General features: G+C 31.6%; 3 protein-coding genes across 19 annotated transcripts; all 3 read left to right on the top strand.

Annotated features, from left to right (window-relative positions):
• The first annotated feature begins 1,684 nt into the window (after positions 1-1,684).
• LOC114182566 (homeobox-leucine zipper protein ANTHOCYANINLESS 2-like) lies at positions 1,685-6,264 on the top strand. Its single transcript, XM_028069453.1, has 10 exons — positions 1,685-1,830; positions 2,079-2,112; positions 3,088-3,324; positions 3,412-3,529; positions 3,606-4,301; positions 4,390-4,491; positions 4,572-4,784; positions 4,866-5,040; positions 5,135-5,496; positions 5,582-6,264. Exons 3-10 carry the CDS (start codon positions 3,110-3,112, stop codon positions 5,909-5,911), a joined length of 2,211 nt encoding a protein of 736 aa, XP_027925254.1. The 5' UTR covers positions 1,685-1,830; positions 2,079-2,112; positions 3,088-3,109; the 3' UTR covers positions 5,912-6,264.
• A 6,323-nt stretch (positions 6,265-12,587) lies between these two features.
• Positions 12,588-16,508, top strand: LOC114181687 (1-aminocyclopropane-1-carboxylate oxidase homolog 1-like). 3 transcript variants are annotated; one of them, XM_028068210.1, is made up of 4 exons: positions 12,588-12,685; positions 14,667-15,231; positions 15,372-15,693; positions 16,072-16,508. In XM_028068210.1, exons 2-4 carry the CDS (start codon positions 14,699-14,701, stop codon positions 16,333-16,335), a joined length of 1,119 nt encoding a protein of 372 aa, XP_027924011.1. In that variant the 5' UTR covers positions 12,588-12,685; positions 14,667-14,698; the 3' UTR covers positions 16,336-16,508. The 3 variants fall into 3 exon arrangements, with proteins under 3 accessions (XP_027924011.1, XP_027924010.1, XP_027924012.1); XM_028068209.1 differs by having other exon boundaries at positions 12,615-12,685; positions 14,662-15,231; XM_028068211.1 differs by having other exon boundaries at positions 12,622-12,685; positions 14,746-15,231; positions 16,072-16,505.
• Positions 16,509-17,257: 749 nt separating this feature from the next.
• On the top strand, positions 17,258-25,399 carry LOC114182113 (1-aminocyclopropane-1-carboxylate oxidase homolog 1-like). Of its 15 annotated transcripts, none has more exons than XM_028068877.1 (7): positions 17,287-17,553; positions 17,774-18,778; positions 18,926-18,982; positions 21,506-21,917; positions 22,949-23,521; positions 23,768-24,089; positions 24,882-25,399. In XM_028068877.1, exons 5-7 carry the CDS (start codon positions 22,977-22,979, stop codon positions 25,137-25,139), a joined length of 1,125 nt encoding a protein of 374 aa, XP_027924678.1. In that variant the 5' UTR covers positions 17,287-17,553; positions 17,774-18,778; positions 18,926-18,982; positions 21,506-21,917; positions 22,949-22,976; the 3' UTR covers positions 25,140-25,399. The 15 variants fall into 15 exon arrangements, 14 of the variants coding, with proteins under 14 accessions (XP_027924676.1, XP_027924679.1, XP_027924688.1 ...); XM_028068874.1 differs by having other exon boundaries at positions 17,288-17,553; positions 17,703-18,778; XM_028068879.1 differs by having other exon boundaries at positions 17,288-17,553; positions 17,892-18,778.
• The last annotated feature ends 1,866 nt before the right edge of the window (positions 25,400-27,265 follow it).

Raw genomic sequence — 27,265 nt, forward strand, 5'->3', positions numbered from 1 at the left:
GTTTGTTTTGTTTACTATTATTGAAAATTGAAACTATAAGTTTAATTATTTTTTGGGTTTTTTATTCATGTTTTTGCCTAAAAATGTTAAATTGCTCTTTAAGTTTTTCTTAGTCCCACTTTTGTTCCAATTTTTTAAAATTTGATACAATTTGATTTTTTTTGTTAAATTTCTTGAAACAGATAATTTTTTTTTATCAAAATTGAAGTTGTCAAGAAGGATAATTTGCTTTATTGGTGTAATTAACATAATCTTTAATTTGTCAATTTTGATAATTTTGATGAAAAATCATTAATTCGTTTCAAAAAATTTAATGAGAAAAGACAAAATTGTATCATTTTTTCAAAAATGAAACAAAATTGAGACTAAAACAATTTAGATGACCAACTTCACATTTTTAAATAAAAACAAGAATCAAAAAATAATTAAAAATTTATGTAAATATAAAAAAATACCAGAAGATAATTGATAATTTCATTCGAAATAAAACCTTATAAATATATAATAATAGTGCAAGGGTAGAATTTTTTGATGTAATGCTTTGTAATGCATGGAAGAACTATAATATTTGCCTGAATTCTTTGTCAAAATTCAGACTTTTTTTTTGTTATTTTATTTAATATTTAGGCAGTATAGTTATTTTTTTCTTGCATCCTTACAACTTTGCATGTCAATTCTTAATAGGAATAATTGAAAAAAGATTGGGGATTTGATTTCTAAGTTTCTTTTAAAAAATATTGTTACCCATAATTGATAAAAGAAAATATAAAAATTGCTTTTTGTGAATAAACATTTCTAGCCATACTTAGATTGTAGATTTGAACAAATGAAGTAAGAGTACAACATAGATTTAATTGGAAACTTTTGAATAATTGGTTGAGAGAAAGTTATTGTAAAATCATCAGATACCTGTATTCTAAGCAAATATAAAAAACAATCCTTCTTTCAAAAATTAATTTTATTTTTTGACAATATTAAATGATAAACATTTTATGCTATTATTTAACTATATTATATTAAATATATTACATAAAGTATTAAATGAGTAAACATTAAATAAGTAATTTTTAATGATTTACAAACTTAATAGTAAATGCTATTACATAAAGTATTATACTAATGTTAAGAAAAAAATTAAATGAAAAGAAATTAAAAAAAGTTAGGAGTGACAGTCTTATCATAAATCTTTCATTATTTTAAGAGGCGTTACACCGTTTAAGAAAGTTTTTGTTTTTTACCTTCTTAGAAAAGAGTGCAAAAATTATTTAAAACATAAAAAGAGGGGATTTTGTGATTTTCTTTCTTTATACACCTAATCTTCATTTATAGTATAAAATTATATTCAAATTCACAATTGCATGCAAATTAAGAATTCTTTTTTCATTTCATTTTTGCTTTTTATAAAATTAAAAAAAATAAACATAAAATTGAATATTTTGATTTTATGAATTACAGAGTCATATAACACATGTTTTTGTTTTTTCAACGGACCCCACTCATGGAAATTACGATATTGCCCTTGGGTTCAGTAGTCCTTGATAATTATCTCATGGTGCTGCTAGAAAGAGAAAAGAAACATAAGAAACTGTTGTCTGTTTGTCTGTGGGACCCACACGGCTTTCAGTGCTATATATATCGTCAATGTGTGAAGTAAATAAAACAAGTGAGTTCATAGAGAGAAAGAACAGAGAAAAAGCTCTCAAATTTAACAAGATTTTGAGAGAAAAACTCTGCATGCAATTCAGTGAAGAAAGAGAGGATCAACCAGAGTCACACACATAAACATTGGTTTTCAAAATAGGAATTGGGTTTTGAGTTTTGATCCAAAAGGTTATTTTTTTAATTACTCTATTTATTTCTTTTAAGAGAATTATATGTGTTTGAGGCAAGAATTATCCACAAATTACTAACTTTTTTTCTTCCTTTGAGTCTGTGCATGTCAATTCTGCTATTATCGGTTCACTTGTTATTAGTGTTGGATAAAAAAATATATTTATTTATTTAACATATGCGTTAATAATGTTTTTGTAATAGTAACATATCTTCTAATATTTTCTCTGTTATTTTATTTTCCACAGATCCCATTGAGAAAAAGTGTTGAAGGATCTCAAGGTATAATTTACTCCATTTTTTACCCAAGTTTATTCCTTTATAGTTCATTTTTTTTTTGTGGATTTTAAGAAATTGTTTTAGATTTGATACTTGCATTTGAAAAGTGGTGAATCCTGAATTTGTTTGTGGCTTTTCTGTACAAAGTCATCACTCCAAATTGTTGTGTTTGTAAGGATTTGGTTTTTAAGAGGTTTTGAGAAAATAAAAAAAGTTTTGACAAAGGATTTGTCGCGTCATTTGCGAAACACATAAAAGAAAAACAATTAAGAGCATTTATTTTAGTTTTTGTCTTTTTATTCGTCTATTTTGATGTGTATGGAAACTGGAGTTGGTAAAAATAATTTTGTCATTTTGCTACTGGAATCATTTAATTTTATTGAGAGGAGGAATGAATTACAAGTCATGCATGGAGCCTCAGAAGGAAACACTTTTTTACCTTTTACTTTTTTTGCATGCGTCAAATCTTTTTACCCAAATTAGTTTAACGTTGTGAACACTTGTCTCACATTCATTTAATGTCAAAACACAGATTGAAAAGTTACCTTCACAGAAGTAACCTTGACCATTCTTGAAACAGTATAGAGAACACTATAAGGAACATAGAGAGAGTACTTGCATGTTTTTTTTCGAGAGAGTAAACGTTTCGTGACCTTTTGTAGGGTTTGAGATTGAGGGTTTGTTCAGAAACAACAACTTGAATTGTGGTTGGTGGTTGTGTAAGAGTTGTAGTTGATAGTTTTTCATAGAATCACTTGATTGATACCCAGTTTTTTGTGGTTGAGCCGCTTCTTTTCTTTTGCATGCATTAAGAAAAAGTGCTTTATCTTGTATTTATCTACTGTGATTCATCTCCCATTTGGTTTAGAACCTTCTCTGTGTATCTTGTTTGGTTATTTGTTTTTGTATGGATTAAGATTTTGATTTCTTGAACATGTTGTGACTTTTGTTGTTGTTGTTGTTGTTGGTAATAATCAGATTATCACTGCAACAAGGAGAAATGGAAGGTCGTGGTGAAATGGGTATGATGGGAGAGAGTTTTGATACGAGTAATTTGCTGGGGAGGATCAGGGATGATGACTATGAAAGTCGCTCTGAAAGTGATAATTTTGATGGTGGATCTGGTGATGAACAAGATGTTGGCGATGATCAACCACAAAGAAAGAAGAAGAAATATCACAGACACACTCCTCAACAGATTCAGGATCTTGAAGCGTATATACAAAATATTTCAAACGTAATTCATATCATTCATTAATTTTTGCGTTGGTGATTTTTGTGTGTTCATTTGTTTTGTTGTAGATTCTTTAAGGAGTGTCCTCATCCTGATGAGAAGCAAAGAACCGATCTCAGCAAGAGGCTTGGCTTGGAGAACAAGCAAGTGAAGTTCTGGTTTCAAAATCGACGAACCCAGATGAAGGTGAGTTGAAAAAGCATTAAAATCACTTGCATTTCTTGAGAATATTATAGTAAGAGAATCGATTTTGGTGAATCAGACACAATTGGAGAGGCACGAGAACATGGTTCTGAAGCAGGAGAATGACAAGCTTCGAGCTGAGAATGGTGTGATGAAGGAAGCTTTGGCCAATCCTATCTGCAACAACTGTGGTGGTCCAGCGATTCCTGGTCAGATTTCATTGGAGGAGCACCAGACAAGGATTGAAAATGCTCGATTGAAGGATGAACTGAACCGAATCTGCACACTAGCAAACAAGTTCCTGGGGAGGTCCCTTTCATCACTGGCGAGTCCTATTTCTCTGCCACCCACAAATTCTGGTCTTGACCTTGCTATTGGAAGAAATGGAATTGGTGGTTCAAGCAATTTTGGCATGCCCGTGCCAATAGGGTTTGATATGGGTGATGGAGCTCTAGGCTCTTCAGCTGCAATGGCAGGTATGGCTGCTCGAGCACCACTGGGAATGATGGGAAACGAAATCCATCTCGAAAGATCTATGCTCATAGACATTGCCATAAATGCTATGGATGAACTGGTTAAGATGGCTCGACAAGATAACCCTCTTTGGATCAAGAGTTCTGATGGTAGGAATGAAGTTCTAAACTTTGATGAATATGCAAGAATATTTCCTACTTTTGTTGGATCAAAACCTGCTGGGTATGTGTCTGAAGCCACAAGAGCAACTGGAGTTGTATTAGCCAGCAGCTTGGGCCTTGTGGAAACTTTCATGGATGTGGTATGCTGCCTAATTTCTCAGTGTCTAATTTCATAGGGTTTATTAAAAATTTTGAGCATTAACTCATTGTATTTGTTTATTTCAACAGGATCGATGGTCTGAGATGTTTTCATATATGGTGGCTAGTGCTTGCCCTTTGGATGTGTTATCTGGTGGCACAAACGGAACGAGAAATGGAGCTTTGCAAGTGGTATATATAATACATATGTGTCTACCTTGTGTTTGATGTTTTGCTAGCTTGGCTCAAACTAATTTGGAAATGTTTTTCAGATGTTAGCTGAACTTCAATTGCTTTCCCCACTGGTCCCTACTCGTCAAATGAGTTTGCTCAGGTTCTGCAAGCAACATGCTGAAGGTGTATGGGTTGTGGTCGATGTTTCCATTGATCTTATCCGTAATGGTTCCAGTTCGCATCCATCAATGAGTTGCAGGAGGCTTCCTTCTGGTGTTGTTATTCAGGATATGCCCAATGGTTTGTCCAAGGTAAGTTATCTTAGGCAAATTTATAGTATTTACTAGTACTAGGTTAGGTTGTTGCTAAGGTAATTAATTTCACTGTTGTAGATTACCTGGGTTGAACACACCCAGTATGATGAGAGTGTGATCCACCAACTTTGTCGTCCATTGGTTAGTTCTGGCATTGGCTTTGGTGCACAGAGATGGATTTCATCTCTCCTAAGACAGTGTGAATGCTTGGCAATCCTCATGACCCCTCCTGGTCCATCTGATGACCCTACAGGTATATTCCATGTTGTCACTGTCTCAAAAACATAACTTGTTCTTGATTAATCCGATGAAGTTGAACTTAAACAATATCCTTTATATTATACCAGTCCTTAGCCAATCAAATAGGAGAAGCGTGTTGAAGCTGGCGCAGCGCATGATTGAGTATTTCTGCTCAGGGATTTGTGCTTCATCTGCACGCAAGTGGGATGTTCTTCACGTTGGTAATATTGCTGATGACATGAAAATCATGGCTCGAAAAATTGTGGATGATTCAAATGAGGGTGCTGGAATTGTGTTGAGTGCTTCAACTACTATGTGGTTGCCAGTGCCTCGACAAAGGGTGTATGATTTCTTACGTAATGAACAGCTGAGAGGGGAATGGGACATACTGTCCAAAGGTGGTCCAATGAAAGAGATGGTCCATGTTCCTAAAGGGCAAGACCCTGGAAACTGTGTTTCCATTCTTCATGTAAGATTTCTAACACAACAAGATTGTTGTTGTTGTTGTTATGATGTATCATTTAGCGTTGTTTTTTATCTGTTTTTGTGTGTAGCATATTAACAATGAGAGCAATGTGCTGTTTCTACAAGAGTCATGGAATGATGCATCTGGCTCAATGGTGGTGTTTTCTCCAATCAACATGCAGTCTTTGAACATGATGATGAGCTGTGGAGATTCATCATTTGTGGGTCTTCGTCCTTCAGGATTTGTTGTTCTGCCAGATGACAACAATGAAGGTGGTAGCTGTTTGCTGACCGTTGGATTACAAATGCTGCAGAATGACAACCATTCAGCCAAGTTCACAATTGAGTCAGTTCAAACTGTTAATTCTCTCCTTTCATGCACCATTCAGAAGGTGAAGGAAACATTTGGAGTTTCATGAACAGTTTCCGTAGTTATAAGAACTTATTTCTATCTCAAAAAAAGAACTTTTTTTTTTTTTTTTTTTTTTTTAATTTTCTTTGCAAAGAAAACATGGTACTTGTATTCTGGGTGCATGGAGTATTGTTCAAGAGTAGAGGAAGAATAGGTTGAGACAGAAAAAGGTAGAGTCAAGAACGAACCAACCTGAAAAAAAAGCAAGCTGTTGCTTTGTTTTTGTGGTGGTTCGGGTATTGACTCGTTTACTTTTGTCTTAACTTTTACATATCAGTTACTCATATGAACCCTTTTATTTCCATAAAATGCTAAACTTTGATGTTAAAACTTTACATCTTGAGTGTACTTGATATATTGCATGTGTTGCTTTGTTATTTTATGTGGTTTATATGATACCTAGTTTTGTTCCTAATTTTTTTATTTATTTTTGAGTGGTAATTTATTGAGATAATTGATTTTAAAAAAAAAACCCATTGAATTTTGTGAAGAATTATTTTTATGGAACTTTTTGACGTAAATAACAGTCGGTTGATTGAGGAATAACTTGAAGAAAAAGAAGATAATGTCATTATTTACATAGAAATCATCTTTAGTTGTTGATTGCATTCCTTTAATTAGCAAGAATTTCAGAATTTCAGACTTTTTGACTTTTTTTTCTTTGCTTTTTTTGGCATATATATATATTCTTTGCTTTTATCGGATAAGTTTAAAATAAATTGATATTCCATTAAAAAATATTTTGATTTTTTTCTAGCTAATAAGAAATAATATCTTAAACTTTTTGCTTTTTATTGTTTGCTTCATTTTTATTTCATAACCTGTCGAAATAAATATGCCAATGTGAACATTATTCTTACAACAATTTATACATAGAATCATGTCTTTTCCTAAAACATTATTCTCATTGCAGTATTTTTTATAATGAAATAAATTGTTGAGTACATTGTGCCAATGATGAATAAATTATAGTTTGTTTAAGCAGGGAGAAAAAAAAAAAATTTTAGTAGCTGTAATGATGTTTTAACGGACTGTTATTTAAGTTTTTGTATTGATATTATTTCATAAAAGTTTATTTATTTTAAAACTGACATTATCTTATCTAGGCCAAACCACATGATATTGTAACTGCAACCAGTTACAAGATGTTATTTAAATGATTATAAATAACATTAAATGAATGAATGCGAGTATTTGGTAGCACATTTTTAATGTATGAGCGAGTTTTCAATTTGAATTTCAATAAAATTTGCATTTGAAATTTACAAGACAGTAGATTGGAGTATTCTAACATTTTTGATTACGTTGTGTTAGACCCACGAATTTACTGTTGAAATTAGAAGAGATGAGTGAGTGAAGAAACGATAGTTATTATTTACGTCTATCGATCCTCTCTCATCCGATATATCGTCCATTTTAAAGTTGGATTTCGTCATAATTTTATTCTTAAAAGTGCTTTGAAAGATAGAAAAAGAAAAAAGTATTTAAACTGTCTTATATATTGATTTCTAAACGATATGAGACTATCGAATATGATATAAACAAAAGTAGATTATATGATTAGGTCTAAAAAATAATAAATTCCGTTAAGATATATTTTGGAAGACTCAGATACCATTTTAAGAAATAAATATTAAATTTAATTCAATTCTTCAAAATTTATTTGTAAAACTAAATTTATATCCACTTATTTATTTTATATATTGTAAATTGATTTTATCTATATGGACGTGAGGTCCAATAAATGTTAGATTAATATCTCATCCACAATCCTTAGGCATTTTGACTTTTGTTCTCAACATTATCATTTTTGTTACTCTTACAATTTATTTGACTTTTACTTCATATATGGAAATTACAATACTATTACCCTTTGGGTTTGATGGGATCGGTAATGAGTTACCCAAATAACCATGTACTAGCAAATCCATATTTTAGGATAAGAAAAAGGATCATCTAGAAAATTATTATTACTAGCAAATTCATATTTTAGGATAAGAAAATGGATTCTTTAAAAAAGTACTAGCAAATCCATATTTTAGTATAAGAATAGAGATCCTCTAGAAAAGTAAGATGTGTATGATCGTTCAACAATAGAGGCTATTGTACATGGTGGGAAAAAAGGTGCTTTAAACCACCGAATAGGTTGCTGCTTGGAAAGTCGAATACCCTCCAACTTTAGAGACAAAGCAGGCAGTGCAAACTTTAGACCTGACATGTTAGTAAGGTTAATCCGAGTATACTCCAGTAGTCTAGTCCAAATATAACCCATCGCATGAACCCTCATAGTGAGCATTAGTTACGTAAATAGGCAACGTGGAAACAAGAGGTTATAATATGATGACTAGCTGAAGACAAAGTCGAAGCGACTTCGGCACAAGAGCACAGAATGTCTCTGATAAATAGTAGTGAGTGGTATACAAATCTGAACTGGAAGATAGAATGGTAAAAGGAGAATTAAACTAATTAAGCACAGTTAACAAAACCTAAAACCAACTAAACACTGCAAACCCTAGGCCCATAAAGTTGGGTCCATTAAAGTAGTATAAAAAGCATTATTCACGAGGTAAAATGTATGCTATTTTTTACTATTCTTGTCATTCATGACACTGACTTGAGCGTCAAAATGACTTTGCGGGCTCCACCACCAGCAGGACCTCTCATCGCAAGAGTATATTTTGGCCGATATAACTTGTGTTTTGTAGTGAAGAAAGTGGACGTGTGCATTTGAAGGTTCATTGACCCCGATATAACTTGTGTTCGCGAGTATCTCTTTACTCTGCAGGAACAACTATCATTGTCCCCTTCATCTAAATACTATATCTATGAGTATTGAGGTTTTGGATGAGATCTTATTAAAATCCAAAGATTTCACTAACAAGACGTTAAGGTTGAGGAAAATCTTTTACTTAATGTTGTGTTCACTTGGAGGAGAGTGATTGAGAGAGAGTGAGTGGATGTGTTTGAGTTGATTTAAGAGTGAGATTTGTGTTGTTTTTTTTAAAGGATTTAGAAGTGATGTGAGTAGATTTAGAAGTAATTTTTGTGAAAGTTTGGGAAAGATTTGATTGATGTGATGGATTAAAAAATGTTTTATTAGAAGTAATAATCAAATTACCATTTAGCCCTTAGTTAAATTAGTGTTGTAAATTAATTTGTTAATTTTTTTAAACACATCAAACGAAGCAGCCATGGCGGAAGGGAGGAAGATCGGATCTGAAAAGGACACAAAACAAGTTGTATCCGATCCCATAGAAGGTATCCGATCCACACCACACTCGTATCCAATCCACAACCAAATGTATCCGATCCAAGCTGGCTGGGTTCGATCCACTCACGTATCTGATCCAAGCTCCCTGGATTCGATCCACTCACTCACGTATCTGATCCAAGCTCCCTGGATTCGATCCACTCACTCACGTATCCGATCCAAGTTGCTTGTATTCGATCCACTCACTCACGTATCCGATCTAGCACAATGGGATGCAATCTTTCACTCAGCATCTGGTTTTCTCCGCCACATGGGATCTGTTTTCTCTGCCACATGGCTGCAACTTCTCATGTTGCAGTGAGGATTGGTTGCATGGCACGTGAGAGAGATGAAAGAGGTAAATATGTAATACCCTAACCCATTCCCAGCAAATCATCGTGCTATACCCGCGATTTAAAATGTGATGGATTCCTCCCCATACTCACTCTACCATCTGCGCACATACCCTTAAGCGAACATCATATTCATTTTTATTTCTTTCCTCGCATTTCATCTCTCCTTAAAACGAACACAGTGTAAGGAATAAGAAGAAAAAAAGTTAGATATTTTTTCAATGATAAATCGAATGTGTTACTAATCGGAAAGATATTTTTTCCTACTCCCGACCCTCCTAAGCTAGAAAAAATATCAGCAACGTGCAATTTAAACAATAATATTTACCGATTAAAATTTAAGTTTTTCTTTTATTTGTAAAAGTTAAAACTTTCAAAAGAAAAGAAAATAGTGAAGGAAAGTATAGATTTGATTCATATACATGATTTTACTATTTTTAATATCTCATTTGTAAAAGTTAGAAGTGTAAAAATATATGGTTATTTTCCGAACATTGATGTGTGCCAAAGGATACTAGAATGAAAATTGAGGAGTTTCTGTACTGATATTTACTGATACAAAAATATATTGAATTCGAAGAACATTTTTTTTGATAATGGGGGCAGTCAGTTATCAAAGGTAACTATTTCAGAGATCCTAATGGTAATGTTACCAAAATTGAGTTTGAAAATACAAAGACGTTTGTTTGATGCCACTATTGACATGGTCAATCTTTATAAGTTGTAACGTGCTCATTTTCTTATCATTGTTCTTTTGGGTGATTGATTTTTCAGTTAAAATATTCAGTACACAATTGAAAGAGATAGAATATCTCATTTCAAGCATTATCCCTAATCCAATTTAACTACTTTGTTCAAGTTTTTTTTTTCCTCTTCACTGATAAGTTATCGATGAATAAGGTGAACATTTAATTTCATAATAAGTAAGATGACATTTAATAACTTTCTGTATAGGTTGATGTTAATAATGTATTTAAGTTATTTTGGGCTAATTGTATTTAGGGTGAAGAAGATTAAAATGGTTAACCATCAAGCCACAACAATTCTTTTACCAAGACCAAAAGTCAAAATGACATGATATTGGATGCATGGTAGCCAGAGTCCGTAGTTTTATCAGACAATGATACTATCTCTTCCATTGTTTATTTCGATCTTTTATGTGATTTAGTGTGGATCATTGATTAATATATTACTATTTTTTTAAGGGTTAAATATGTTTTTAGTCCCTTAACTTTCAGTAAATTTTGAAATTAGTCAATTTTGAAACTTTGAACCAATTTAGTCATTCATCTTTCAAAACACGTGAATTTAGTCATTTTAATCAAATTTTGTTATATTTATTCGATATTTCGTATGTATTTCAGGATTATATTTGAGTTGTTTATACTATTTGACACATTTTTACTTTAATGTTAAGTCAAATACTATTATGAAATGCACTTGAAATGTCAAATAAACTTAAGAAAATTTGATTAAAATGACTAAATTTACGTATTTCGAAAGATAAAAGACTAAATTGATCTAAAGTTTTGAAATGGACTAATTCCAAAATTCACTGCAAGTTAAGAGACCAAAAACATATTTAACTCTTTCTTTTAAAAATCAATAACCTATACTAAGCCACATCAGTTAAAAGAAATGAGAGTCAAAATATAATTTTTCTAAAAGATTTTCAAAGAGATAAGCAAAATTTCTGTTCTTTTTGGTAAAAGATTATATCCTTTTACTCTGTGCACTACTAGTACACAGGATAGAGAAACAGAATCTACGAAAGTGGATTTGTGTAGTAAATGAAAATAAAAGTAATTTTTTTATTCTATTGTAAGACAATCTTACCTCATTCTTAGTAGTAAATATCAATAACCCTCCATTTTATAGAGAAACATCACTCAAAGATTTCATAGCTTATTATGATGACAAAGGACTTGAGGGAAATTCAGCTCTAAACCATTTTATGATAACACAGTAAATATGAAGTGTAAGTCTGATTATTCATTGGTTTTAACAATCACTTCCTTTTTAGTTATATCATATCTAAATATGATGACTATTTTGCATGTCATTGAACATGGAATCCAACATTCCAAAAAGAGTAACCACAATCTAACATCAACACATGCACACATTTGATGTTTGTAGTATTTTGATCATTTTCAAGCACATTAATTATGATATTAAACATGAAATTCATAAACTTCCTTTTCAAACATTGAGGAGATTCCATGTGCCTGATAAAGTTATTGCACTGAAATGTTGTTTTGATTTACATTAGAATTAGGTTGATTAGTGTGAAGTATGGAAAGAAGAAAGGGATCATGATTGAATAAACTAATATAAGTAGTTAATTTTTAGTAACTACAACTAAAAACTTAGTTCATAGTTCAATGCTAATAGTTATAAAGAAAAGTAACTACAATTAAAGAATGATTACTTCATAAAGGTAATTGACTCTTATTTTATGCAGAAATCATGAACGAAACATGTTACTTTGTAACTTCAAATCAGAATACTTCCTTAAAAATTAACATTCCATATATTCAACTTGCTTCATCATTGATTTTACATATATTTTAAGATCCGTAATTCTATTTAATACATTTAAATTAAAAATCTTCATAGATTGTTATCATAAAGTAAAGACAAGAAAATTGTTTACGTTTGAATAATGAATCTTGTGACCTTACATTGGTTAAACGTTTCATTCATGAAAATTTGATTGAGCAATATTGCTGATTTTTCAACCAGCATTTATTTTGCACTTTTTCTCCGATGATGTCTTTGATTGAATTATCTAGTCAGAATTTGTGTCTTGGAGCATCAGCCTTTTTGTTTTAAGCAACTTTAATCCTTCAAAAACCCCACTCACACATCTTATTTAGACTTTTATAGTTTTTGTTACAACAATGTTTGATTAAAAAAGTTGTTTGTCTTTGTCAAGTGAGTGGGTGATGAACACAGTATGCATTACTATCACTAAACGTAAGCAGTAATAAATAATTCAAACGTGGTTTTCTACATTCTTTTTCTCATCACTTTTTCATCCTCCAATCTCTATTTATTCCAAATTTCCTCATCTAATCAATCATCATCTTCTTCTTCTTCATTAGTCCTTTGCTACACAAAGACATCAAAGACTCATCTTCGTCCTTCCACAAAACAGATTCATCATATTCTTCAGGTAAGAACACTGAAATGTTAGTGATGGTATATATATATACACTAAACTTTGGTAAACTTTGGTGTTCGCAGTTAAAACTTTACTTCTTGAGTGTATTTGATGTTGCATGTGCTGCTTTGTTACTTTATGTGGTTTACATGATACCTAGTTTTGTTCCTACATTTTTAATTTTTGAGTTAAATATAGTGAAATTTGGAATTAGTCAATTTCGAAACTTTAGACCACTTTAGTCCTCCATTTCCCGAAATACGTGAATTTAGTCATTTTAATCAAATTTTGTTAGATTTATTTGATATTTCGTATGCATCTCACTCAGGATTGTACTTGAGTTGTTTATATTGTTTAACACATTTTTACTTTAATGTTAAGTCAAATACTAGTATAAAACGTGCTTGAAATGTCAAATAAACTTAATAAAATTTGATTAAAAGAACTAAATCCACTTATTTTGAAAGATGAAAGACTAAATTGATACAAAATTACATATTTAACCCTAATTTTTTTAAAGTTAGTAATTTACTTATATAAGGTGTTCATTTAAAGAAATCCTATTGAATTTTGTGAAGAACAATGTTATTTGTTAACTTTTTCACGTAAATTACAGTTGGTTGATTGAGGAATAACTTGAAGAAGAAGATAATGTTATTATTTACATAGAAATGACCCTTAGTTGTTGGTTGCATTCCTTTTAGCAAGAATTTCAGACTTTATGACTTCTTTTGCTTTGTTTTTTTTTTGGCATGTATATATCCTTTGCTTTTATCTGAAAATTTTTAAAAAAATATATTTTGAATTTTTCTAATAAATAATATATCTTAAACTTTTTGCGTTTTATTATTTGCTTCATGTTTACTTCATGACCTGTCTAAATAAATATGCCAATGTGAACATTATTCTCACAAGAATTTATACATAGGTAGAAACGTGTACATCTTTGCCTAAAATATTATTCTTTCTTGTAATGAAATGTCTAATTCTACACATTGTTGAGTACATTGGCCTATTATGAATAAATTAGAGATATAATAAAACTATAAGGCATACAATTATTTTATATATTATAGTTTGTTTAAAGGGGGAGAAGAAAATATATTTTAGTAGCTGTAATTATGATTTAATGGATTGTTATTTATTTTTTTGTATTGATATTATCTCATAAAAGTTTATTTATGTTAAGACTGACATCATCTTATCAGGCCAGCCACATGATATTGTAACTGCAACAAGTTACAAGATGTTATTAAATGATTATAAATACAATTAAATGAATGAATGGGAGTTTTTATTAGCACATTTTTTATGTAATTGTGACTGTATTTTCAAATTGAATGTCCATAAAATTTGGATTTGAAATTCTTTGACTAGTGAATTTACAAGACTCAGAAAATTGGAGTATGGATGAGATGTGGGTTTGTGGTGTAATCTAATCTCTTCGTTAGCGTGTGTTTGGTTTTTCCGAAAAGCAGATATTTCCTATATATATATATATATATATATATATATATATATATATATATATATATATATATATATATATATATATATATATATATATATTTTACATTTGTCTTATAATAAACAACAAGTTTTATTTAATTAAAAGAATTTCAAGTCTAATTTAAACTAAAAAATCAATTTATAAGATGAAGTTCATATTTAAATGCCGAGGTGGACTTCTAACACTTTACATCTTTTTTCTTATACAACCAAACATTTATCTTTAACACTATCTTTTTGTTACTTTTATAATTTTTTTGTCTTTAACAATACTACTATTTTCTTTTAAGTTTGATAGGATAAATAACGAGCTATCCAAATAAACATGTGCTAGCAAATCCATATGTTAGGATCAAAATAGGAATCCAATAAAAAAGTAAAAGTGTATGCTCATTCAACAACTTGGGCTATCATTGTTCGCTTCATCTGAATACTCTACCTTTCTAAAACAACAATAATTAGTTATTTCTTATATATAGAACAGGTAAAACTTGTATTTTCTACTCGTTTCTTGATATGGCAACCATAGAGTCAGAGAATAGTAAGGATTCCTCTTATGATAGAATAGCTGAAGTCAAGGCCTTTGATGAAACAAAACTTGGGGTGAAAGGGTTGTTGGATTCTGGGATCACAAAGATCCCACGAATGTTCTATCATGCCAAGGTGAACGACAACACTGAAACCACACCAAATGACTTAAAGTTTAATGTCCCCATCATTGACCTAAAAGACATAGACACAAACTCATCACTCCGTGTTAAAGCACTTGACAAGGTCAGAAGGGCATGCAAGGAATGGGGATTTTTCCAAGTAGTGAATCATGGTATTGGTGTTGAGGTTTTGGATGAGATGTTATGTGGAATTCAAAGATTTCATGAACAAGATGCTGAAGTGAGGAAAACCTTTTACTCAAGGGATCGAAGTAAGAAAGTTAGATATTTCTCTAATGGTAGCCTTTTTAGAGACCCTGCTGCTAACTGGAGGGACTCAATTGCATTTTTTTCATCTCCGGACCCTCCTAATCCAGAAGAAATACCAGCAGTGTGCAGGTAATTAAGTAATACTAATTTTGAGTGTAATTATTTCAATAGTTTATAATCCAAGTCACTTGTACAATTCTCTTTTCGACACTATCAAATTTATGTAGACTTTTTCAATTGTCTATGATGTAATAATCATGTATTTGCAGAGATATTGTGGTTGAATATACAGATAAAATAAGGGCATTTGGCTTAACAATGTTTGAGTTATTCTCAGAGGCTTTAGGCCTTCCTACTTCTTACCTGAATGAATTGGACTCTATAAAAGGAGAATTCCATTTGTGTCACTACTATCCACCATGCCCTGAACCTGAATTAACTATGGGTACTTCAAAGCACACTGATATTAGCTTCATGACAATTCTTCTGCAAGACCATATCGGTGGTCTTGAAGTTCTTCATGAGAATCAATGGGTTGATGTTCATCCTGTGCATGGATCACTTGTTATAAACATCGGGGATCTTTTACAGGTAATAGCTATAAACACATGCATATCTTTCTTAGTTTCCCTTTGTGTTTCTAGTAACCTTCTTTGTATTAGTCCAAACCATTTTAACTGCTTTTCTTTCATATTTTCTTTAATAGGAGTGACACCAATATCTCATGGTACACAATCATTTCATTTTGGTATAGTATAGTCCAACATGCAACGTAACCATAATACTTTCTTTTACACTTGCACAAATACTTTGAGCGTTTTGACTAAATTATTGTTTAGAACTCATAAGAAATGTTTGTCTTTGAAGTCTTGGTGTTTCTACCATCTAGTGTTATGATTTATCAAAATAAAAATATGTAGCATAAGCAACTTTGATTGTTATATTTTATCAGTCTCCTTGTTGATGCAGCTTTTGACAAACGACATGTTTATCAGTGTCTATCATCGAGTCTTATCAAGGGATGTAGGACCTAGAATTTCAGTAGCAAGCTTCTTTACAAGCTCATTTCCAGAGTATGTATCAAAGGTTGTTGGTCCAATTAAAGAACTGTTATCAGAAGAGAATCCACCAATCTATAGGGACACTACTATAAAAGATGTTGCAGCCCATTATCACAAGAAAGGCCTTGATGGAAATCGTTCCTTGGACCCCTTTAGGTTGTGTAGTGATTGAGAATTCTATTGGAACAACTTTGAAACTCTCGTAGCACATTTGACTTTAGTGTGTATTTTATCACAATTAACTTGTGTCTACAATTATGATATATATTTTCAATATCTTGTGAATTTTAAATAAATAACATCAAGCTCTAGAAATAGAAAAAGGTTAATTCTCCCTTTAAATATTTGTATTGCACAAGATAAGACAAATATGTAATTTCTATATTATGATAATGTAACATAAACTGTTGATATATTATATTTTTAGAGTGTTTATAATTTTTTTTAAACTTAATAATTATGTCGACCAACCCTAAACTCTAAACTTATAATCGTTAAATATCATCTGAAATTATTTTTTTTAGTAGTAAAATTTATTGATAAATTTAAACGAATATGTGAATTAAGAAGTTTTTATAAGCATATTTTATAATACTATGGTTATGGTGGAAAATTTAGATAGAAAGATGGAATGATTACTTTATAAAAGGTAATGGACTCGTATTTTTTTTAGGAATCATCAAAGAAACATATTACTTTATAACTTCAAATCAAAATACTTCCTTAAAAATAAACATTCCATATATTCAATTTGCATCATCGTTGATTTTACATATATTTTAATATCCGTAATTTTATTTAATATATTTAAATTAGAAATCATCTTAGATTATTATCATAAGTAAAAGACAACCCATAAAAAGTAAAAAATTGTTTACGTTTGAATAATGAATCATGTGATCTTATAATATGTAATCTGAATATAATTTAGGTTAAACGTCTCATTCATGAAAATTGAATTGAACAATATTGCTTATTTTTCAGCCAACTTTTGTACTTTTGTCTCTGCTGATGCATATGATTGAATCATCTGGCCAGAATTTATCTCTTGGAGCGTCACCATCTTTGTTTTAAGCAACTCTAATTCATCAAAACAAACCCCACTTACACATACTTCTATTGTTTTTCTACGATGTTACATTAAAAAAGTTTATTGTCTTTGTCAAGTGGTTGATGAAAACATTATGTATTACCGTCACTAAACGTAAACAGTAACAAATAATTCAAACGTAGTTTTTTCTACATTCTTTTCTCATCACTTCTTCGTCCTCCAATCTCCATTTTTCATTCCAAAATCAATCATCATCTTCTTCTCCACTACTCCTTTTCTGCATAAAGACATCAAAGACTCATCTTCATCCTTCCACCAAAGATTCATCGTATTCGTCAGGTAAGAGCAGTGAATTACAATATATAACATAGAATCACAAATTAGAACGTAGAAAACACATACATCCCCTGCACTGTACAAATTCTATTACTCATCTTCTTCATCATTCATTTCTTGTTTCTTATTCAATTTTATTCCAAACATTACAGAGGAGGAGGAGAATCTCTTAATTTTCTTCCTTCACTATGTTAATTCATAACTACTTGAGAATAATATTCAGGACTTCAATAAACACTTCAACCTCTCCAACAACAACACATGAACCTTCAACTTTCCAAGTCTCAATCAACCTATCAAGCACACCCTAACCTTTATTGCTATAATTTTCTTTCACCTAGAACAAAATCCTTCACCCAATTTCTAACAATTTCACGCGTACAACAAAGAGGGGGTAGAAGATTGGATACCGAACGAAAAGTGAGGCATCGAGACACACCGTGATGGAGACGCAATAGAGCCTCTCTGTCTTTGATTTGTTGTGAACTTATAGGGTAGCAGAGAAACAGGTGGAACTACGCGCAGGTGAATCGCAGTGACAGCGACTGTGGTTGTCGCTGTTGATGATCTAATCGTGGCGGTGACGCAGGAATTCGAGATTGGCCGTTTGGTGGTGTCGCCGGAGATGTAGAGGAGGAGTTTCGTGAGTTGAAGGGGGTAAAAAGCAAAGGTTCGTGTGATGATGGCGGCAGCTCTAGCTCCGATTGACGTCACCGGATACACCCTGACCGGCTGTGAGAAGCGCAACCATGCTGGACCTGGAAGAAGGAAGAAACCCATGTCGGCGACGTTCGCAGCTCCGGTCTCCTCGAGGTGAGGTTGCAGTGCCCTGTTTTCACGGTTTGAAGATCTGAAAGAAGGAAGAGGTGCGGCGACGACGCCGGCAAGGTTTTCCGGTGACCACTGGTGCCGCCGCCGATGATTCTAGCGAACTGGAGTAGGGACGATGGCTGCCCCTGGATGCTGGTGTTGGGGTTTCGTGAGGCCAAAGGAGATGGGGGTGGAGGTGCGCGATTCCTCGGGTCAACGGCGTGGCAACGGCCAGGCGGAGGAGATGCTCGGCAGAAGTGGGTAGCGGCTGCCGGAGAGATGAAATGTGTGGAAACCAAGGAATGGATAAGAGAGGAGGAGGCCTCTCTCTCAGGCCCGAAGAATGAGCTTGGTGTATTTGGGCCTGGGAAAATTTGATTTTTACACCTACCAACTGATGTTTTGCACCTTCATATTGGTTAGGTCTTTTTATGTTTATTTCCGATACCTAATTTTTTATACACACACCTCCATAATCTTATTTTTAGTTTTACCCTCACTTAAAATTTTACATTCTAAGTAAAAATAATAAAGAAATAATAATAATAATATTCATCCTTTTCAGAAATTGATTGCAACATTGAAGTATCAAACAAAGTTTTGGATCGAATAACTCAATAAGGTAAGGAAAGTTTATTAATTTTATAAATTCTAAATATTGACATATTTTATGATTTTTGATTTGACTTGACTGAATTAGTTGTTTTATGAATTGTTGTGTATGTATTTGTTTGTATGATATTTTTTACTGAAATGTTAGTAATGATGAGGATGACAAATATATATTTGATAATGAATTATATATGCATAAATGATGATTAAGTTGATTGAGTTGTTATGTTGATAAAAAAAGCTAGTTATGATGGTTTGATGATTATTCGATATTAACTGTTTTGAAATTTAAGTTGTGTGCCTAAGAAATAACTAAAAATCTTGAATTGGTATAAATTGGGTAAATTGTATGAATATGCTCATTTATGAGGTGAAATGTCATATTATATAGTGTAGTGTATACATTGATGTAGGAATTTCAGCGTGAAGTCATCCTCACTATACTAATTTCTCATATTCATATAAAGAATGAGGTTTAGGTGGTGAGAGTCAAAGGAAGTTCCTTCAATTCTTTTGTGGTGTTTTGGTACCCACCTACAAATCACTCAAATGCATTATGTGTGAGCAAATGACTAGGTAGATGTATCTGTATAGGATAATGAGGAACATCAGTGAGACTGAAAAGTATGAGAATGGTAGATTAGGATTAAGGATATATGTATAAATATAAGTGTATTTAAGGGATCCTCCTAGAATTGTAATATCTATATTTCTTCTAGAATATTTTAACTTAATGTTTTGCAAAATTATGCATACATAGTATATAGATTTACACTTATGTACTGATGGTTATTATTTTAGTAACGACTCTAATCAGTATAATTATTTACTGATTTGATTCGTTACAACTATAAATTCCCTTTAGGTTTGATAGGATAAGTAAAGAGTTACCCGAATAACCATGTGCTAGCAAATCCATATTTTAGTATCAAAATAGGGATCCGCTAGAAAAGTAAAATGTGTTTGGTCGTTCAACAATGGGGGTTATCACTGTCCCCCTTAATCTAAACACTTTATCTTTCGAACATAATAGTAACTAGTTATTTCTTATATGTACCACAGGTAACATTTATACTTTCTAAAAGTTTCTTGGTATGGCAACCATAGAGTCAGAGAATAGTAAGGATTCCTCTTATGATAGAATAGTTGAAGTCAAGGCCTTTGATGAAACAAAACTTGGGGTGAAAGGGTTGTTGGATTCTGGGATCACAAAGATCCCACGAATGTTCTATCATGCAAAGGTGAATGACAACAATAAAACCACACCAAATGACTTAATGTTTAATGTCCCCATTATAGACCTGAAAGACATAGACACAAACTCATCCATTCGTGTTGAAGCACTTGACAAGATTAGAAGGGCAAGCAAGGAGTGGGGATTTTTCCAGGTAGTGAATCATGGTATTGGTGTTGAGGTTTTGGATGAGATGTTATGTGGCATTCGAAGGTTCCATGAACAAGATGCTGAGGTGAGGAAAACCTTTTACTCAAGGGATCAGAGTAAGAAATTTAGATATTTCTCCAATGGTAGCCTTTTTACAAACCCTGCTGCTAATTGGAGGGACTCAATTGCCTTTTTTTCATCTTCGGACCCTCCTAATCTAGAAGAAATACCAGCAGTGTGCAGGTACGTAAGTAATACTAATTTTGAATGTAATTATTTCAATAGTTTATAACCCAAGTCACTTGTACAATTCTTTTTTCGACACTATCAAATTTATGTAGACTTTTTCAATTGTCTATGATGTAATAATCATGTATTTGCAGAGATATTGTGGTTGAATATACAGATAAAATAAGGGCATTTGGCTTAACAATGTTTGAGTTATTCTCAGAGGCTTTAGGCCTTCCAACTTCTTACCTGAATGAATTGGACTCTATAAAAGGAGAATTTCATTTGTGTCACTACTATCCACCATGCCCTGAACCTGAATTAACTATGGGTACTTCAAAGCACACTGATATTAGCTTCATGACAATTCTTCTGCAAGACCAGATTGGTGGTCTTGAAGTTCTTCATGAGAATCAGTGGGTTGATGTTCATCCAGTGCATGGATCACTTGTTATAAACATTGGGGATCTTCTGCAGGTAAGAGCTGTAAACACATGCACATTTTTCTTGGTTTCCCATGACGTTTCTAGTGACCTTCTATGCATGTCTCCAAATCATTTTAACTATTATTCTCTCATATTTTCTTTAATTGGAGTGACACCAATATCTCACACTACACAATTGTTTCGTTTGTCTTTAATGTCAATGATCCTCACATATTTTTTCTGTGGTCCCTGTAAAATCCAATATTTACTATGGTATAGTATAGTCCAAATGCAACAAAACCATGACATTTCCTATTACTCATGCACAAAAATTTTGAGCCTTTTGACTAGATTATTGTCTATAATTCATAACAAGTGTTTGATCTTTGAAATCTTTGTGTTTCTGCCATATATTGTTATGATTTGTCATGTAAAAATTTGTAACATAAGCAACTTTGATGGTAATATTTTATCACCCTCCATCTTGTTGATACAGCTTCTGACAAATGATATGTTCGTTAGCGTGTATCATCGGGTCCTATCGAAGGATATCGGGCCCAGAATTTCAGTAGCAAGCTTCTTTAAAAGCCCATTTTCAAAAAATGCATCAACGATTGTTGGTCCAATAAAAGAATTGTTATCAAAAGACAATCCACCAATATATAGGGACACTACTATAGAAGATGTTACAGCTCACTATTTTAAGAAAGGCCTTGATGGAAATTCTTCCTTACATCCTTTTAGGTTACGCAATGGTTGAGAATTCTACCGTGGCGACTTTGGTTCATTTGGAGCACCCTTGCCTTTAGTGTGTATTTTATCACGGTTAACTTGTGCCTATGACTTGGATAATTTCAATTTATTGTGAATTTTAAGTAAACAACATCAAGCTCCATAGGCAAAACAAGGTAATTCTTCCCTTAAGTATTTGTATTGCACAAGAGCAAATAAGCTTGTAGTTTATGTATTATGATAATGTAACATAAACTGTTGAGTGATATTATTCTCATAGTACTTATAAATCTTCTTTTATGTAAGCTTTTTTTTACCAACAGAAATTATAATAATTATGCCAACATAGGAGTTATCAACGTTAAGATATTGAATATATTCAGAAATTGTGTATTTAATAGTCAAATTTGTGGATGAGTTTAAACGATATGTGAATTAGGAATTTTTCATAAGTATAATGTGTAATACCATTATGGTGGAAATTTTGAATAGGAAGAGGAAATTATTCTTTCATAAAAGGAAATTGACTCTTATTTTAAGCAAAATTCAAGAAGGAAACTTATGTTACTTTATGAGTCAAAAAATAAAAATAGATAAACATTCCACATATTCCATTTGCATCATTGTTGACTTTATATGTTTTAATTCATTTACAATAGAAATCTTCTTAGATTGTAATCATAAGTAAAGACAATACATACAAGTTTGTTTATGTCTGAATAATGAATTTTGTGACCTTATAATATGTAATATAAAAATAATATAGGTTAAACGTTACATTCATAAAATTTGGATCGAGCAATATTATCAATTTTTTAACTAGCATTTCTTTTGTACTTTTTTTACTCTGATGTCTTTGATTGAATAAACTTATCAGAATTTGTCTTTAGGAGCGTCAACATCTTTGTTTTAAGGAACTCTAATCCATCAAAAGAAACCCCACTTACACATCTTATTTAGACTTCTATAATTTTTGTTACAATGTTATATTAAAAAGTTGGTTGTCTATGTCAAGTGAGTGATGCAAACATTATGTATTACTATCACTAAACATAAGCAATAATAAATAATTCAAATGTGATTTTCATAGATAACAAACAGATACTAACCAGTTCATGAGGTTCAACACTACGATCATTCTATTGTCCTCTTTGCATTATCTTTTCAATGAAGTAATGAAATTGTTATTTTCATATTTGGTCCACAGAATTTGCAGTTTTAGCTAGTTTTCCAATATGATGGTAACAAACACCAACAACTTAGACTCAGAGTCAAGTCACAATTTTACTTATGATAGAACAGCTGAAGTCAAAGCTTTTGATGATACAAAACTAGGTGTGAAAGGCCTATTAGACTCTGGTGTAACAAATATCCCACGTATGTTCCATCATGAAAAATTAAACATGCATGAGATCTCAAAAGAAGACTCAAAGTTATGTGTCCCCATCATAGACCTCCAAGACATAGAAACAAACTCATCCCTACGTGCTCAAGTAGTTGACAAGATTCGAAGTGCATGCCAGAAATGGGGATTTTTTCAGGTGATCAATCATGGTGTTGGTGTTGAAGTGTTGAATGAGATGATATGTGGAATTCGTAGGTTTCATGAACAAGATGCGGAGGTAAGGAAAACCTTTTACTCTAGAGATAACAATAAGAAAGTCAGATACTTTTCTAATGTGAACCCTTTTAGAGGCAAGGGTGCTAATTGGAGAGACACAATTTCATTTTTTCTGACTCCTGATCCTCCCAATCCAGAAGAAATACCAATAGTATGCAGGTAACATTACTTAGGACTATAAAAATTAGTTTTTTACTTGTTGAGAATTTGGATTCTCTACTCGGTTTTGTTGTGTTGTTCCTCTATTGTGCCTTCAAAATACACTAATGGTCAATGATTTTGAAGTTTTTAAAGTATATTAAAAAAAATTTAAATTACCAAGATAATGTATTTTTATTGTTCAATAGAGGATATCACCAAAATTGCGTCTTTTTTTCCTTTGATGCAATGATCATGTATTTGTAGAGACATTGTGATTGAATACTCAAAGAAAGTAAGAACTTTGGGGGATACAATCTTTGAGCTATTCTCAGAAGCACTTGGCCTTAATCCTTCTTATCTCAAAGAATTGGAATCTTCTAATGGACAATTTCTTTTGGGTCACTACTACCCTGCTTGCCCTGAACCAGAATTAACTTTGGGCACTTCTAAGCACACTGATAGTGACTTCATGACAGTTCTTCTAGAAGATCATATGGGTGGTCTTCAAGTTCTTCATGAGAATCAATGGGTTGATGTTCATCCAGTGCATGGATCTCTTATTGTAAACATTGGGGATTTTCTGCAGGTAAATACTTTATGAACACTTACATGTATGATAATAACTGTTAGAATGTAATTCACCGTTACATATTTATAAAAAAATTAACAATTACATATTTTAGGGAATTTGGAGGATTAAATTCCTAATTATTAGGATTTTTTATGATAATTAATTATATAAATTAGTATAAATACATATTGTGTCTACATTAGACACACAATACATTAATCAAATATACATTTTTATATAGTATTGGTAGTTTAGGGTTTCGATATTTGATCTCTTTTTGTTTTTTCTATTTTCTTGTGTGTGATTCTTTTCTTTGAAACAACAAAAAAATGGTAAAAGAAATACATAATTAGAAGATTTAATGTGAGCAATGTTGTAAATCCATAACCTACACAGTTTAGTGGAAAAAAGGTAAGAAAGGAAACCATGTAATGATGATACAAAAAGGAGATCATTACATAACTCTTCATTGACATACTTTATCACCTATTTCTTACATTCTTCATACCACAATGATTTATTCATCTCCTTTAATCTTGATTCCATTTCCACAAGATCCTTCAGAAATCTAGTTTTAGATTTACTTTAATTTGGCTGCAACAATAGGTGAGAAACTTTTCAAAGGACATGATAAATAAATAAAACAATTGGAGATCCCAAATCAATAATTAGAAGACAACTAAAACATAATAGAAAATAACACAAAATGTTATTCTATTCTTGAAATTTGGTTTTGCAGAAGTAAAATCCTTGACATAACACAACTTCTGGTGTTTATATTTATGAATCTCCTTTTGAATGATGCAGCTCATAACAAATGGTAGGTTCGTGAGTGTTTATCACCGGGTCTTAGCGAGGAACACAGGCCCCAGAATTTCAATAGCAAGTTTTTTCATAAACACATCAACACGTGGTACATCAAAAGTTGTAGGTCCAATAAAGGAATTGTTATCAGAAGAAAACCCTCCAATTTATAGGGACACTACTATTAGAGAAGTGATGGCACATTACTTTGATGAGAAAGGCCTTGATGAGAATATTCCCTTGCAGCCTTTTAGGTTGTGAAGAAAATGTTGAGAATTAGATTGGAACACTCTTGATTTGTGTGCTTTTTATGGACTAAGATTTCATGATTTTTCATTACCTTGTGAATTTTAAAAATGTTGCGGCAAATCAAGTTCTATACAGATAGAACACGTCAAAGACATTTTTTATTATTGTGAAGAAAGATTGGTGTGTATATTGTTCTCATTGTGAGATTATTTGTATGTAACCCTAATGAATGAATAAATGTGTGTAAACATAATGATATTACAACTTCATAAGATTCAGTGGTCCAATTCTGGACTTTTATGGTAGGGGAGACTTCTTCATATGATGAAATGTTGTTAAACTAACTTGTTAAAATATACGTATTTGGAGAAATTATTTATGGAAGTAGTTGATTGATAAATAGGAAAATAGTTAAAAAAAAAAGACACCATTAAACACTCATTTTGTGGATTGTTATTTAATTTTTTGTATTAATATTGTTTCATAAAAGTTTATTTATTTTAAAACTGACATTATCTTATTAAGGCCAGTCACATGATAGTGTAACAACGACAAGTTATAAAATGTTATTTAAATAATTATAAATACAGTTAAATGAATGAATGAGCGTTTTTACTAATTGTGACTGTATTTTCAGTTTGAATGTGGATAAAATTTGGATTTGAAATTCCTTGACAAGTGAGTTTACAAGACTCGTACGATTGGAGTACGGATTTAGCGTTGATACAGACAAAAGAAGGCTAAATCTATTTTGATCATCTTGATAATCTGATTCTTAATAAAAAATTCTATTAAATATATAATTTTATTTGGTTCAACTTAGTTTTTTTTTTTAAATCATTTAATTAGGTTCTTTTCAAATCACTCTACCTAATCAATAAAATTAATTTAAATATTTAGGCTAGGTAAAGTTATTTGATTAATAAATTCTAATAGAAATCTAACATGATCAAATAAAAAATATAATTGAATATTTTTTAAAAATTAGTGAACGAAATTAAATCAAATAAAAATTAAGGATTTAATTGAATTTTTTATAAAAATTATAAGACCAAAGTAGGATTTTAACCAAAAAAATGTATGAAAAAATGATATTTACGTTTTTATATATGGGCTTGAATGAAAATTGTGTAATCTAATCTCTTTATTGGTGTGTACGACCTTTATGTGAAAAATATACAATCAACCTTAAAAATATCTCCTATATATATAAACAACAAAATTAAATGAATTTTAAGCCTAATTAATACTTAGATGCTGATGTAGACTTCCAACATTTTATAACTTCTCTTTTCTTATACAAGCAAACATTTATCTTTAATACTATTATTTTTGTTACTCTTACAATTTTTTTGTCTTTTACAATACTTGAAAAAAATATAACTAATCCCCTTTTTAAGTTTGATGAGATAGGTACTAAGCTATCCAAATAACTATGTGTTAGCAAATCCATACGTTAGGATTCAAATAGGAGTCATATAGAAAAGTAAAATGTATATGATCATTCAACAATTAGAGTTATCATTGTCCCCTTCATTTGAATATTTTATCTTTCTAAAACAAGTAACTAGTTATTTCTTATATGTAGCACAGGTAAAACTTGTATTTTCTACCAGTTTCTTGATATGGCAACCATAGAGTTAGAGAGTGGTAAGGATTCCTCCTATGATAAAACAATTGAAGTCAAGGCCTTTGATGAAAAAAACTTGGGATGAAAGGCTAATAGATTCTAGGGTCACAAAGATCCCACACATGTTCCATCATGCCAAGGTGAACGACAACACTGAAACCAGACCAAATGACTCAAAGTTTAATGTCCCCATCATTGACCTAAAAGACATAGACACAAAATCATCCTTGCATGTTGAAGCACTTGACAAGATTAGAAGGGCATGCAAGGAATGAGGATTTTTCCAAGTAGTGAATCATGGTATTGGTGTTGAGGTTATTTCTCGAATGGTAGCCTTTTCAAAGACCCTACTACGTCTCAATTGCATATTTTTCTTCTCCAGAACCTCCTAATCCAGAAGAAATACTAACAGTTTGCAGGTACTTAAGTAATACTAATCTTGATTAAAATCGTTCCTTGGATTGCTTTAGGTTGTGTAATGGTTGAGGATTCTATTGGAGCAACTTTG

The sequence above is a fragment of the Vigna unguiculata genome, chromosome 4 (assembly GCF_004118075.2).
Source record: "Vigna unguiculata cultivar IT97K-499-35 chromosome 4, ASM411807v1, whole genome shotgun sequence".
In the NCBI taxonomy this organism is placed as follows: Eukaryota; Viridiplantae; Streptophyta; class Magnoliopsida; order Fabales; family Fabaceae; genus Vigna; species Vigna unguiculata.